Below are 16,248 nucleotides of genomic sequence, written 5' to 3' on the forward strand. Positions count from 1 at the left end.
ATTCAGAAATATACAAGCACTTTGGTTCCCAATTACTTCTGGAGGAAAGAGTCTAAAACCTTGCTAATTTTGGAAGGAGGGGAAAACCTCATTGCCATTATAACAAGGAAACCAATTTACCCAATAATATTACACAATTAGCAGAAAATGAAGTTGGAAGGTACATACTGGTCCATACTGCCAGCCAAGTTCAATTTTATTCATAACCCAAAGTTCATGGATGTTCTCTGCTAATTTTTCTCTTATCCTTTCCAGGTGGGGAGGCAAAACGATCTAAAGAGAGAAGGGAGAAAGAGGCTGTTACAAATAAGTTGCTTGACAGTGCCACCCAGACTTTATGGCTGGCGAACTTTGGATAAATCAGCTGCCCAAAGTGAGCGAGAATTCTTAGATCAACAGACATACTTTAATCTGTGCTCTTAAGAGTTCCAGAGTGGGACCAGCAAGGGAAAACAGTTCTAAATTCAATACGGCCAAATGGCATGAAATACATTTCTGGCAGATGACCAGAAACTACCCAAACTGACAGTATTTCTCAGCTAAAAAAAGCTAAAAATTTCAACAACCAGTGTAATTTTCTAAAAAGCACTTCAGCCAAATATTTCCAATTGAGAACTACGCTCCAATAAAAAAAAAAGATAGATGACGATGACAGCTGACAAGGGAGATGAGGATAGCAAGACACCCTATCTCTAAAATTTGAAATTAGGTAACTACTTCAAAACCCAGAAATCTCAAACATACAGTTCCGTAAATCATGGTAATGTTACCCTAATTATTAGTATCACAGAACAATAATTACATGATACATGCAGAATGCCATATTTAGTGCATATTGGCAGCAAACTAGCTAGGTTCATTCTTTTTTATGATTTTCAGAAATGAGTTCCTAAATATGGTAAAACCTGAACACATAGTGTCCAAAAGTCTGCATCCTCCAGAACTCTGGTCAAGTGTAAAATGAACTCTTGTGATCTGTGATCAGAGACAGAGCTCTTTGCTATCGGAGAAGCTGCTAAAGAATTACTGGTCTTTTTAACTAAGGAAAATAAAAGCAAACATAATTTCAATGCATGCCATTTACTGCCTGTAGTGAGTCAAATATTCTCTGTAACCTGCAAGCCCAGCAAAGAAATAGGGCTGAATCTGGTCTAAACCTTTTTACAATGATGCAAGGTCCACTGTATTTTAAAGTAAAGAGCAATAAAATTGTCTAGTAACAGAACAGCAGTAACCAGTGAAACATAACAAAATTCAAATACTCTTCTTTTGCGCACTCTAAATTAAGGGCAAAACATATTCTTCATTATAGTGCTTGTGAGCCAAAACATATGAAATTTTTAGTACGTACTATAAGACTTTACTACGCCTTTGAATTTTTTCAAATTTTCAACTTCTAGCAATGAACTGTACCAACCAAATCCCAAGAAAAAATCAAGTTGGAGAAAAGCTGCAAACTCAGTCAAGTTTGAATTAACACAGGCCTTTAACTTCTGTGGTTAAGAGAGAAAATATAATCTTTATTTTCCCTACCTGGCTGGTATCTACAGGAACTGGGGTGAAAGCTGCTTGTGACAGAGAGATAGTTGGGCCCAGTAGGTCTCTTGTATAGCTGCGATCCTGCTTGTACTCCCGGCTGTGCTCCACTTTCAGTTTCTCTTTTGGTAGGACAGCTTCAAAGCAAGGAGCATACCCAGGTGGAGGAAGGAATTTGAACTCTCCATGACGGCCTCCAAGCAAGAAACGTACCCTGTAAATATTAGAGTTAATTTTGATAACTGACACCTCTGCTGTCAAACGTCATCAGTTTGTGGGCCTAAAAACTACTGAACAACGTTAAAGAAAAAAAAAAACCTTACTGAACACTATTAAAAAAAGTTACAACTTATTTGCATTCTTGAACTTTCTACTTTCTCTAATTAGTGCTGGAGTTTAGGAAGTAGTAGGTACTGAAACGTGATGAAAATTAACCCCTTCTTTCTCTTAGTTAATTTCCGCTTCCATAAAAGTATTCTAAATAGGAGAGAGCGACTAAAGGAGAAGAGAGAGAAAGATAATAATCAGTTTGCTTAGCATGCCTATGAAGTAAGCAGCGGCCTTCCTAGTCTTGGAAAGGAGAGGTTATAACCCAGAGTAACCAGTCCACCACCTCTGAACTGTCTCCATTGAGGAAGATTTGAGAAAAGAGCCTGAAAACTCAGTAGAACATGATTACGTCTTTCTGCCACAGAACACTAAATCCTTAGGACACAATACAAAAAAAACCCATACACTTTTTACGTTATCAGAAACCTAGGGGAAAGCATTATTTCATTCATTACAAAATGGTGAATTTCTCATGTTGTTTGTTACTGAAAAATTCAGTGAATGAGAAAACCATGAAGCAGCAATGACATAATACCAAAAAAGTCCTCCTCAGACCATTGTCATCCAAGAAGGAACCAAAAACAAGGCCAAATTAATACCTAGCGTTAAAACTGAATGATTTTGTCTCTTCTTTTATATCTACTGAGTGTCTTACGAGGTTGCTGTCAATGCTGTATCTGAGCACTCTCCAGAAGCACATTCAGCATGTGAATAACATGTCACATACTTCTCTCATGAAGGAGATACAACATCCATGTTTATAGTTTGCAAGCATCTTAGCATGCAGTTTTACCAGCATATGTACTATTTACACACACATATCTATTGTCATTGTATTATCTATGACAAAGTCTAATGCATCTGGAACAAAAGCTGGTGCATTCTTAACTTCTGTAGCATTTAACACAGTCTTAGAACGATCCCTAACAGCATAGCTCTGCTGCCAACAAAACTCAGCTTTCAGCCTTTACCTTGGCCACAGCTCTGCTAAAGTCAGTCCCCCTGCTGAAGCATCACAAACTCTTTTTAATATTACAGTCCCAAACTATTCAATATGTGGAAGGGGAAATCTGGCATCGCAAATGTGACTTGAAATTTTACAGAAAATCACTACAGCAATTGGAATACAGATTGATTGACCTCATATTAATACATCCCGCTGAAAAGAAAGCCTGCCGCCATTTGTTAAGGAAAGGACAGATAATGCATCTTCAAACAGTGGTTAGTACCTCATAATAAGTGGGTTATGGCAAATATATTTTTAATAGTGAAGACTGATGCTTTTCTTCCCATACTGGTTAAAGGCAGTCCTGGAAGTGAATAAGTGGCAATATGCATTGTACTGTCACAGCTAAAAATTATAAAGAAGCTGTTTCTAAGCCCTATTTGCAAACCACCTGAATACACTGGTGGGCTGAAAAACAACAGATGCACCATCTCTTCAGGACTCCTTTGTAACTCTTACTTATTATCCTAGAACAGGAACTGTGCCAAAGAAGCAGATGTCAGAAAGGGCAATGAGAGTAAAGACAGCCAGGGAAACATTCACCATATTTATATCTACTGACAAAAACAGACTGGGAAAAAACTACAGTGGATGCTAACTTTATTCCTGCTGAGAAGCTGACAACTGGGAAGAAGAGGCCATCTATGCTGAAATTCTCAAACATTCCTTGAACTGGCTGACCATTTATCCGGAAAGAGATGCTGGGGGCACTCAGATCCAAACAGCAGCTAATAACGTCATCAGTTCTTAACAGATGTTGGTTGGGGGAGTTTACTGTCCGTGCTACGCAACCTATGGAAGTAAAGGAGATACATTTAGCAAAACCTCTGAGAATCATACAAGGTTTCACAGAAGCCTAAAAAAAGAGAAAGAGAAAACAAAGCAACAGAGCATGTATACATCAATTCACTAATATCTAACCTATAACATCCAAGACCTGATTTAAGTTTGCAATATGGTGAAGAGAAGCATACAATCAGATATCCAAAAATATAGAGCTATTTTAATCATAAAAATTAAAACTAAATTACACTTAACGTAACTGAAAGTAATTGCTGATACCTTATAATGTTCAAAACTCAGAAAATTAAATTTTACTCCTCACTGTAGTACAAGTGCAAATACAACATTACTGTGCAATATGGTACGTGGTATATCAAAATACCCATCTCTAGAATGCTTCATTATTCAAGATAAGGACAAGTACTGTACTTCAAAGTATTTGGGAAAAGCAAGGTACTTCTTGTTATTAGGGGCCAGATCATGGTACCTATATGGCATGATACTACTTAGTTTCAAAATCTGACCTAAAATAAGAGCATTTTTGGAGCATATACCAAAGACAAGAGCAATTCTGCAGCATATATATTCAGCAATATATGTGTTTTTCTTTACCGTGTCATGTACTAATTCTAAAGGACTATTCTCTCTCCTGTCATATTACAGCTATGCAAGCACACCTGCTTCCCAAGCGAAATAACGTACAAAAGAATACAGAAATGTGAAATAGACTGTTTCTGGTATTTAAGAGCAATCTACACTAGAAAATTTATGGAAAAGCATGAAAGATGTATGAAAATAGCTCTAGACATGGTTTCAAAAAACAAGATTTGCAAGGTCTGTATGAGATAAATTGTAACACATTAAGAACAAAGTACTGACATTTTAGCTACGCTTTCACCTTCTGTAAACATGCAGGACTTAACTAAAAGCACTGTATTTCCAAAAAGAAGATGAAAAGGATATAACTTTTTAACAGAAGCAAAATGAAAAATCTCAATAATTCTTGTGGAGATAAATCTTCACACAAACACCCTCCCTCAAGGGGAAAGAAAAAAAAAACATATTTCTGGTATTCAAGGTATGGAAAATGACTTTTTGATTTCTTGATATATGAAATAATAATCTGAAGACTGTAGGGAAGGTGCTCTTGTGCAATCAGCCCCTCTTGATAAGCTAAAGGGACAGGAATGCTACCAGACTTGTCCAGCTAAAAATTTCTTTAGCACAGTAAAGATCAGGACTGAAAAAGAATCACACCCTACACACCTGCTGATGCCAAACAATTAAGAGAAGTAAGAAATCCTTGTTGGAATGATACAGAAAAACAGAACATGAAAGAAAACTGCATTCTCTTTGAGAAGAGTTTATTAGAAGATCAAAACAGCAGCAATGATGTACAATGATGTACAAGAAAACTTTCCATAAATGTGCATCCTGTTTTTGCATCCTGGCTAAAGAGAAAAGAGCACTTTTAAAAAAGAAAAATTGTAAATTAGGAAAAAGTATGAAAATAAACATAATATATTTCTAAAGTTATAAAGCATAACAAAATGCTAAGGGCAGATGCATATTCTAGAAACAAAATTTTGTGAGCATGACTAAAATTTAATTCTGAACATCTCAAGACAGATATTTTTTGCTGAATACAAAACAAGGGTCCAACAAAATCAGTTCTACCTCTACTCCTGGAAGACGGTTCCACTGTGTAGATACAGTGCCTCCACTGTATCTGTGTATCTGCATCTGTGCCACAATCAACTTTGAATTTTGGGGGTGGTCAGTTCTCTGACAGACAGCTGACCACAGTTTTCATGATTTCTGTAGTTAAGCCAGCAGTATAAAATCTGGAAATCACAGCTTGATTGATGTGGCTTATGCCTCTGTACTAAGAGGCATGGAAGCTCTGAAAACCTGAAGAAGTGTAATTCAGATCCATACATCTGTGTGGCAAGGCAACCTTAAAACCACAGGTCCTGAGTACTTGACCCACCTGCTTAACAAAATGAGCATTGCTTTTAAGTGCACATTCAGATTAATTGTTGTAGGTAGGTGGAGGAAAAAGAGGCAAATCACACTCCCTCAACTTTTGCCTTGACTACTGGCTGTTGACAAATATTCACCTTACAGGCCTATCTGAAAAACTTATTTTCAAAATTTGTGGTTGGGAAAAAGAAATGTTTTCAGGTGCTCTTGCTGACTCCCTACACCCTTCCAAGACAGGATGTCCTTAGTCGGTTTGCTATAAGAGTAGGCAGTTCCTACAAGAGTAGGCAGTTCTGTGAGAAAAGATGGGAATGACTCAGAGCCATCCTGAGAAATCTACAGAAGAACACTGCCCAGAGACAGAGCAGCAGTCCCCGGGGAAGGAATGGCTGGCAAGAGAACTACCTGCTACCAGTGCCACATTCCAAAACTCACAGGGCACACTAGAGAATAGCAGAGAAAAAACTCACAAGAATAAACAGGTGAGTTAGCTTCAAATAAATCACAAAAAGGGACACATTTTTAATGACAAAAATAACTAAACTCTGAAGAAAAAAAATAAACAAAAAAAACAGTGGAAAGAGTGGATAATTCATCTCAAAGTGTTCAACTTGAGGCCAGATGCCTTTCTAAAGGATAAAATGTAGCTAAATACAGACTACTGGGCTCTATGTGGGGCTGACTTTCAATAGAAATAAGTAACAGCTTGGGATGTACCATAGTGAGACCAAATGATCTAAGTGTCTTTTCTGGCCTTAGGCTTTAAAAATCAGTGAGTTTCACTTCTCCAAATCAGAGAAATAATTGCATGACTGAAGAAACAATTGTAAATTAAATGCAGTTCTAGCAAATATCTGTTTCAGAAAAGGAGCTCGTTGTTGCTATTAGTTAATGCAATAAATACTTTATGCTCAGAAGATTATTTTCAAAATGTCATTTTAGAGACTTTCCAAGATGCATCCTGCAATTGCAGGGAAGAAAGGATGTGATTTTCAACACTCAACTACTTAAAGTAATTCCAAGTTTGAGATGAATGTGTTTCATTGATCACAGAGAATGTCAATGAAAACAGAAATCTTCAAATTTACAAGCCACATCCACAATAGAGGATTAATATACAAAAACTGGAAATATAAAGGTGGTCTGACTTTTTTGCCTGTGCTGGATTACTGACTTGAGAGCCCTAAACAATTGTTAATTTATTATTCTGTGACACATCTGCATACAAAAGGTTCCTGTTAGGAAGAAATATCATTTTAAGTAATCTTCTGTTTCCTCCCTAAAAGTGACCCTAATTATAAGAGTTATTTGGGTTGGCTTATTATTTTCTGGTCCTTTTCAGGTACCTCTGGTACCTTGTCAGGTAAAACATTTTACCTGACAAGCACAATTTTTTTTTACCTGACAAGCACAATTATGACATTTTTACTGACACCATTAATTTTGCATCATTGTTCTAAAGTAAATCTCACTGTACATGAGAGGCAAAACAGCATCCTAAGATGCCAGTCTAGCAGATCTATTATTACTTAATAATACAATCTTTTGGTATTGTGATTGGGAAAGTCTTCAGAAATGTAAAACACTTTTCTGTTCCAAGTGTTTTGAGGCCTCAGTGCCTCAAAATGTCAAAGACTGTCAATCATATGTACATCTGAAATGTCTCTCATATCTACTAATGAGCTTCAGAAAAGTTGCTCATATCTTTATAGTGGCATGAATTGCCAATCTGGGGATCCTAACACAGTTTCCAGTTAGTTCTACTGTTGAACTCTCAAAACAAAAGCAGAAAAATTTTTGTCAACAAGATCTGACTGCAGAAGAACTTGGCATTTTCAAGAAGTTTGCCTCTGAGTTTAGGACTCTCCATATGGAGGACTAGCCAATCCAAATAATGTTTAGGAATCTTGTCACTTACGTAAAAAAGATTATGAAAAAGAGAACAAGTTCTCTTTCTTATTATTTTGATTTTGCTCAACTAACCCAGTTTGAAGGTAGAACAAGATTTGCGGAATCAACAGTAAATCTGAATAATTCAGGCACTAAGTCCAGCTTCCCTTACCACCTGTATTTGCATACAGAAAATACTATTAAAAATCAGATCGAAGCTTGGCCAGTGACATTCTAAAGATGAATACCTGACCAAACACACCATATGCAAGCCAGGAATATGATTATGCAAGTTATGAAACAAATGGTCAGTCTTAATGTATGTAAATAAAATATTGACATTACAAAAAAATTTTGTTTTAAAGTGTATGACAAAAAAGCATACTTAAAAGTCTTCATCACCTCTAAAGTATTTTTAAACTTTTAAACTAAAAAAGAATATTAAAAACCTGTAAAAAAGTCCTATGACTTAAATCTCTCAGGCTGTTCTAACAGTATCACACATCAATTAGAAATCCAAACTACTGTTTGTCAGGCTTCATTTTCTGCACCTTTGAAGTTTTAAAGCAAAGCTTTAGAGTTACTATGAAAAAAAAAAAAAACAGCCCCAGGCTGAAACATAAATTATTATGCTATCTGTATTACTTTGTATATAACAAATTTTTTAAACGTGCATTGTCAACTTAAAATATATCCTGATACGGGATGCTGTTTCCGGATGTTATTCCTAGTGTCAGCTGAAACTTCTGATTCACTTTGCTGCTGCTGAAACCACAAACTCACTGGAATTCCAAATGTACATCCTTGTATGGAAGAGGAAAAAAAAGAAAAAAAGGTACCATACCTGACCACAGATGCAGACCATCAAAGCCATAAGAATACAAATCATCACCAACACCGTTTCCTCCCCATTCTGCTCCTCCACCAGGATATGGTGAGTAGCCCTCTGTTGATGCCCAGCCCACTCGAAGATGAGTTGATTCTGCAGTCACAAAGGGCTCCAGATGGTCCACCATAAGTTCATAGTACCATTTTCTGTATTGGGCAGAGCCTTCACTAATCCCCAAGAAGATGTTGGGTCGCATGCTTGAACAGAAAGAATATAAGTGGATATTAAAAACTCACCTGAAGAATATGCACTACTGCAAGCTTCTTCATTTTGCTCAAATTTGCTTGTTTTGTCTGATTAGAACAGTAGAATTAAAATTCAGGTTTCTTTCTTTTTTTATTTTTATTTTTTAGGTTCGGTGAAAAATGCCCCATACAGTTCAAGCAAAAGTAACTGAAACGGTATCCTTACTCAGATAACAGTATTAATATTTTATTTGTTTAAACAAAAAATTGTTAAATTCTACAAACAAAAATGACAGCCATTCACCCATTGCCAACAGAAATGTTGGTAAATACATACTGCAGGTTTAATAGCAACCTGTGTTACATAACACCAATTATCAAGAGAATAACATTTACAAAGACACAAAAGTGTCAACCTATTTCAAAATTCTTTTGTCCCTCCTCCTTCCTTGTTCTACGTTCTGTAAAATTCAGTTATTTGCAAAGGTTATACCAATCTTTAATATCAATTAAAAGTTCCTGCTGATGATGGTTTCAAAGCACTTCACAAGCATACTTGAAAGACAAAAATATTACTGTGATTACTCAACATATACCTAAATAGCAAACCACAGTCATACATTTAAAGGTCAGGAGGGAAAAAAAGAGAGAAAAAGACTGCTCTTCTAATCTGATTTTTGGGGTAATACTGCATCTAGAATCTCACTAACAAAATTTGTCTCCAGATTTATTTCTGTTTCAGCTATGTATTAAGAAAGCCATCCAGTTTTGACTTAAAGCCTTAGAGGAAAGTATCCAATATCAGTGCAAGGTATATTTCTCAACGGTTGATTATCCATATTGTGAAAAATCAGTCAGACTTCTAGGCTTAATTTATCTAGTTTTCACTTCCATCTACTGGACTGTGTTATAACTTCTGTGCTATAAATATTTTCTTTCTATGTACAAGATGCCTAATCAACACAAAGGTACCTCCAAGCCAGCCCCAGCACATACTGTGCATTCCTGTGAAGGGAATGCTGGGGGGAAAGAAGGGTTGATAGGGGCTATAGAACACAAGTTAGTATAAAACCAGACTTCACTGATTCAATTGCTTATAGAATAACTTGTTTTATCACATAAGACTAATACACTTTCTTTCTAGAAGTATATGAGGTGTTTTTATGCCAAAATTTTGAGTATAGATACTGTTCACTTTGCTACAAATTAAGCATTTAATCTCCTTAAAAATACAAACAAAAACTGTTTGACAAAAGCTGTCTTCCAGAAACATCATATCGTTTGTAAATTATTTGTTACCAACAATCATATCTTCTATCACTGAGCACAGTATCAGGTATATCATGACTTTTCCAGACTCTACAACCTAATCAACTTAATAATCCAATCTACCCCTTTTAAATATATGTTTGTGATTATAATTTTCCAGTCCCCTGGAAAAGTACATTAAACATCAGTCTTAGAGAGTTCCTTTGCTAATTATTTTTGGTGCAAGCTATCCAAGGCTCATTTTATCACAAAACATTTTCAATGTTTAATTGGTCTCTCTGGCTGTTGAAGAAATAACCTTTTCCCTTATCACTACAAGAACATGAGTGTTTTCATTCACATCTTTCTAATGCAGAGTAGAAATATGTATTAACTACATGTGCCTTTTCTGCAGCCATACTTGGGAAAGACAGTTTTACCTTCCCTGTAGAAGATCCAAAGCCATGACACAAGTTCAATCAGTCCCCGTATGTTTTAATTTCCTCTCTTGCCTTTTTAATAGAGCTTTTCATTAGTGATTTTCATTTACCAATTGTTCAAATTTATTGTCGATATGGAATTATTGCTATTACTTTCACAATCTTTCCATGTATCATATATATTTTGGCATGTATTATGTGGGGGTTGGAGGGTTTCACAGGTGGGTATGAAATGTATGAATGAATGTATTAGATATAAAATTGTCAAGCTCATTTCACCTTTGGATTTGGATTTCTTTTAACCTGAAAAGGCCTTCTTATATGATACGTTTGCAGAATTTTTATGCTTTTCAGCATCTAATAAAATCCTTTGCACTCTGAATTAACATTACTATTTCTGTGTTTTAATTTTCCTTCTCACTCAGTGACTGAGGCTTTTTTAAACAGACAGAAGTTGGAGGCAGAGGAAGATCCCATGAATCTTCACTTAAAGTCAGATTCTTCCGACTCAGCATTAATTCAAACTCTTGATAAAGTAAGTGCTCACAAGATCACCAACATTGTAGGAATAAGGCAATCACAAACCACTGGCTGATGATACTTTGACAGAACAGCTAGATCAAGACAGTGGAGTACACTTTAGAAAAGATTCTAGAATTTCTGACTTAAAGCAGTTTAGACCTGCTTTAGCTTGCAGCAGCGGGCTATGATTTATCCTTTTATTTATCCTAATGAATAAGAATATTGCACATAGCATTTAAAATCCTAATAAGAATAAAATATCTTAAAGAAAGTTTTGGAAATTAAACAGGTTTTCTGTAGTGACTGTGATTTTTTTTTTTAATCACAAGTTTTACCCTGCTTTGTTCATAGATATAGATCATTTTTTGTTTTTTACCTGCTCACATGGTTGACAAGACGTGTCTGTAAAAGCAGATCTCTTCCTGGCAGGAGATTGTCACAGATTAGATGTTGATTAGACCGCACAGCTACTCTATGACATACGCAGAGAGAGCACAAGACATCCAAAACCTGGAAAAAAAAGAAAAGATTTGTTTCATCCTAAATATTTTTCTTGCTAAGAGTTAATAATCAATATGAACCACTTCAGGCAAAATAATACTATATATCTTTTTTACTGGAATACATGTAAGGGCTCTCTATGGCTATGAAATTCATCCTACATAGTAATTTTATTTTGCAACAACTCTGAAATTCTCCTAACAAAATTAAAACATACTCTCCCTGCTTCCCTTCAATTTTAATGAGTATCAATGCTATCATCAATAAGAAGGTAATATCTCCTTTGCTTCTTCAGCCTGCCCATACTCCTTTTAAGAAAAGTTTTGTTCCTAATTATCAATACACTATTAAAGTATTTGGAATCTAAGTTGTACACAGAACAACCTGCTTTCTTTGTTCATGAATGTTCGCTTAAACATAGTTTGTCTCTTCTTTGCGCACCTTATGGTTTCTTCCATGTTTGTCCAAAAGACAGATAATTGATTTAATGTGTCCTTCCTTAATAATGTTTAGAGCTTCTGGGCTTTCCACCAATACACAGTGTAAAACCTCTAGAATTCCTGGGAGGGGTGAGAAGAAAAAAAAAAAAGTGTTATTCATGGCATATATAAAATCATAACTGCACATGATACTTCCTAATAGATTGCCCTGCAACACACAATAAGTTTCAAAAATCATTGTATACTATAAAAAAAAAATTGTTGTATGGATGTTGTACTGCTAGACTTCCCAAAATAAGTCCATGTAGTAAAAATCAGAAAATATGAGAGAAAAAACATAAATTACCTTGAAATTTCATTGATAAATATGTGATGATCAATGCTCACAAACTAAAATAAACCAGGTAAAATATTGGTCCTGTTAAAATCTTCGGGAGAAGTCACAAGGGCTCCAAAAGGCTAAGACTACACACCATGTATGTATTACACACATAAAAAAGTCTTTTCATATTTACAGTTTTCTGTCTCCCCACAGGATACTGTATGATCCACTAATGGAATCATATACCTCTGAATTAGAGGGCAGAGGTAAATTCCCAGTCTACTGCACACCATGGATCATTTTCTTTGTGTATACAACAGCTATGCTGACAGCCAACAGTCATGTTGTTAAAAGAGCAAACAAATAGAAACCAGCATGAAGCCAAGATGTGCAAGAAAGAACCACTAAATCACCTGTGGCATCCCAATTAAATGCAATTACAATCCCCAAAAAGCAGCAGTCATTGCCATTAAGAATCATCAGACTTAAAATTGTTCCTTGCAATGGGACATTAATATGGGCTCCCATGTGTACTGGATCAAGTCACCACTTTCTTAAGGAGCAAGACAAGCATCAAACATGCAGTTCATTACTATTAGTTGCTACTGTTGTTGCCACAGTGAGAGAAGTCAGAGCACTGAGGGAAAGCTGAGAAGCAGTCTTAAACCTAGAGATATGCAATTCCTATTCACATTGTACTCCTCATATCATTCTGTCCTCATCCCCGTATTCAAGCCATGGTGCCAAACATTCAACTTAACCCTTGCAATGCAAGATCAACAGCATGAGTCTTCTGCTCTGTGCCACGCTCTCTTTTACTGGAACAGGGAAAAAAAACTTTGAAGACTTAAACATCAAAGACTAAATGAACATTATCTATTAGACCCAGCTTTCATAGCAACTACTTCAGTTACTGTAGCATCTGTATCAAACACATTTTCTTTCAAGGGCAAATTCTCTGCATTTCAGAAAAATGCATATGACCGTACAATCTGGTTTTGCATGATCCACTTTTAGATTTGTCTATATTAAATAGCTGGACCTGTTTCAATTTCATTGGAGTTGCTCAAGGCAGTCAAGCAGAAAGTGTTTGAATATAATACAGACATCATGAACAAGCCTTGCACAGTATGATACACAGAGTTTATGATAAAGATGGGTGAAAATCCTTTCTTAATGATTGACAGATGAAAGGAAGCATATATTTTCAGGTCAGCACAATGACTTCTCTAATTTCATACTATTGAATAAAAATGCACGACCTTAAAAATAGTATGTCTTTTACTCAAAAATTGATGTCACCTGTTTCCTAAAATATTCATTTGGAGGATATTAGATTACCAACTTGCCCTGTTCTAATTTTTGTTCCATATGGTTTAATGCCTTTAAAATTTTAGTAGGACTAGTTAATCCCATCTGGAATATTTTTTCCAGACAGAGACAGACTAAACTAATCTTTATTTATGCACTGAAGAGACAGCTGAAGCACTGACATTGCATTTTTCACTCAGCTTCTCCTGTGATATCTCAGTTCTAACATGGCCAACTCTCAGACACGTTGTTATTTGAACAAATCTTCATTTTCTTACTTTTGCTTCAGCTGTGATCAGGAAAGAATAAATAGGGGCTGTACTTTTCTGTACTAGCTTCTATTTCCCAAATCAATTTCCAATCTAATTTGTACACTTAACTCCTACAGCTGTTGTTTATATATTTAACACCTTTATTCTGTTTTCACAACCTCTTTAATTCAAGGATATGAAAAAAGTGAAGATTAGTATTTTTACTGACAGTAGTTTATGGCATCAAATCTTTATTGTAACACATTCAAGAAAATACCTGTAGGATGTAACTAACACAACTCTGATATTGAAGATGAATTTAATTTGGCTTGGACTAACAGATCTTACTGTTTCTTCCTCACAAACACTGCACCTTAGAAAATCAACCAATTACTTTAGGTGAATATATGCAGTCATTATTCTTACTTAGAAGGTGTAATACAATGCAATATTTCTCCCCACTCTAGACCTATCACTGCAAATCAAAACAGTGAATATCCTCACTCCAGTCCAGCACACAAAGCTTAAAACTTGGCAGGCAAGCAGCTCACTTAAATTACAAAAGACTATTTACATACTAAAAACTAAACATATTTTACCTGTCAAGATAAAGCCCAGAGCAATTAGCACCTTGCATAACTGACTCCCTCAAAACCAGGAAAACTCTTAGGTATAAAATCAGCTTTGCAGACAACATGGAAGTTACATTACCAGAATATATGGTGAAAGAGCTGAAGTGGCCTTCAGAAGAATTTTCTCCAGAAGAAAATTCAGGACAACGAGCATTGCAAATACTAGCACCTCAAAATTTTTGCAGTATGTCATGAGCTTCATTATGCAGTAAGACTGCATCATTAGATTACTCGGCAGTTTATAGCATTCATCTCATACCTTACCATAATATCATAAACATAAACATTTAGGTTCTAATTTTCAAATCTTTCAGACAAATTTTAAAAAATTAATAGGAACTGTGTACCACAATTTTTAAGCTATTGTAAGGAATTTCATATCGAACCTCCAAAAGTTTAGCCCAAAGTTATGAATTACGTCAAAAAATCCTAACCCTGAAAGTTCCGGAAGTAAAATTAAGTTTCTTAGAAAATAATTTCACTGTGAACAACTGGGAAAATACATTAAAATTAAGAAAGTTACAGTCAAATCCCTTGCAACCGCATAATTGTGAGAACATCCTCCGTAGATCAGTGCTCTCAAACCAAAGACAGACTATAGCTGAGGAGAGATCTAGGCTGTGATTTTGCCAATTTTTAAATGCCTGTTTGCTTTTAAACTCCCTGTGACTGAAGTGAAAGCAAAAAGACTGAGGCACGTGCAGAGCAGGTTACCCTAACAATAATATAAACATGAACTTTTTGCTACGACGTCTATTCAGATAGGATCTCTACACCTAATATACTAGCTACAGTGACAGGATAATCAGCAAATCTCTAACTGGACTCTCTAACACAAATTGAGAACACAAGTATCGGTACAGCCTTAGCCTCCTATGTTCCTGCTGCCTCGCATCCTGAGCAGTTCAAGGGTTCACAGCATAAGCATATGTGGGCTGAAGGAAAACAGAGCTTCCACCCTAGGGCCACAGTACAGCAGCCAAAGCAGGAAAGAAAATTCTGTAAAATATATTATAGAAGCAAGAGAGCTACAAGATTGAGGGATAAGAACAGTCGTCACAGGGAAATGTTTCAGGTGTAGACAGGAGGGACAGCTTTTCTGAGCTGAAAATATAGCTCAGAATTATTGCACACTGATTAGGAGTAGAGTAAATGTTAAACGTAGTAACCCAAATTCCTAGCTTGATTAGATAACATTATGAGCTACAGATAAATTGCTGGATGTATCATAAAACTTCTTGACACAGGTGGTGGAGGAGCCAACAAGGAGAGGTGTGCTGCTGGACCTCGTACTAACAAACAAAGAAGGACTGGTGGAAGATGTGAAGGTCGGGGGCTGCCTTGGCTGCAGTGACCATGAGATGGTGGAGTTCAGGATCCTGCGAGGAGGCAGCAGGGCACCAAGTAGGATTGCAACCCTGGACTTCAGGAGAGCAAACTTTGGCCTCTTCAGGGACCTACTTGGAGGAATCCCATGGGTTAGGGCCCTAGAAGGAAGGGGCATTCAAGAGAGCTGGTTAATATTCAAACATCACTTCCTCCAGGCTCAAGAGCGGTGCGTCCCTATGAGTAGGAAGTCAAGCAAAGGAGGCAGGAGACCTGCATGGATGAGCAAGGAGCTCCTGGCAAAACTCAACCAGAAGAAGGAAGTATACAGAAAGTGGAAAGGGAGACAGGTCACTTGGGAGGATTATAGGAACATTGTCAGAGTATGCAGGGATGCGACGAGGAAGGCTAAGGCCCGTTTGGAATTAAATCTGGCGAGAGATGTCAAGGACAGCAAGAAGGGCTTCTTCAAATACATCAGTAGCAAGAGGAAGACTAGGGAAAATGTGGGCCTGCTGCTGAATGGGGTGGGTGCCCTGGTGACGAAGGATGCAGAGAAGGCAGAGTTACTGAATGCCTTCTTTGCTTCAGTCTTTACTGCTCAGGCCAGCCCTCAGGAACCCCAGACCCTGGAGGCAAGAGAGAAAGTCTGG

At 36.6% G+C, this 16,248-nt stretch overlaps 1 protein-coding gene across 1 annotated transcript in view; it reads right to left on the reverse strand.

The window, feature by feature from the left end:
* Positions 1-16,248, reverse strand: part of RYR2 (ryanodine receptor 2) — a 352,195-nt gene that overhangs the window by 217,083 nt on the left and 118,864 nt on the right. Inside the window, exons 18-23 of the mRNA XM_067294572.1 lie at positions 11,755-11,873; positions 11,189-11,322; positions 8,373-8,614; positions 3,472-3,664; positions 1,534-1,750; positions 169-273 (exon numbers count right to left, since the gene is read on the reverse strand). Coding sequence (XP_067150673.1) covers positions 169-273; positions 1,534-1,750; positions 3,472-3,664; positions 8,373-8,614; positions 11,189-11,322; positions 11,755-11,873 — 1,010 coding nt within the window. The remainder of the gene's footprint in view (positions 1-168; positions 274-1,533; positions 1,751-3,471; positions 3,665-8,372; positions 8,615-11,188; positions 11,323-11,754; positions 11,874-16,248) is intronic.

Source organism: Apteryx mantelli, chromosome 3 (assembly GCF_036417845.1).
Source record: "Apteryx mantelli isolate bAptMan1 chromosome 3, bAptMan1.hap1, whole genome shotgun sequence".
NCBI classification, from domain to species: Eukaryota; Metazoa; Chordata; class Aves; order Apterygiformes; family Apterygidae; genus Apteryx; species Apteryx mantelli.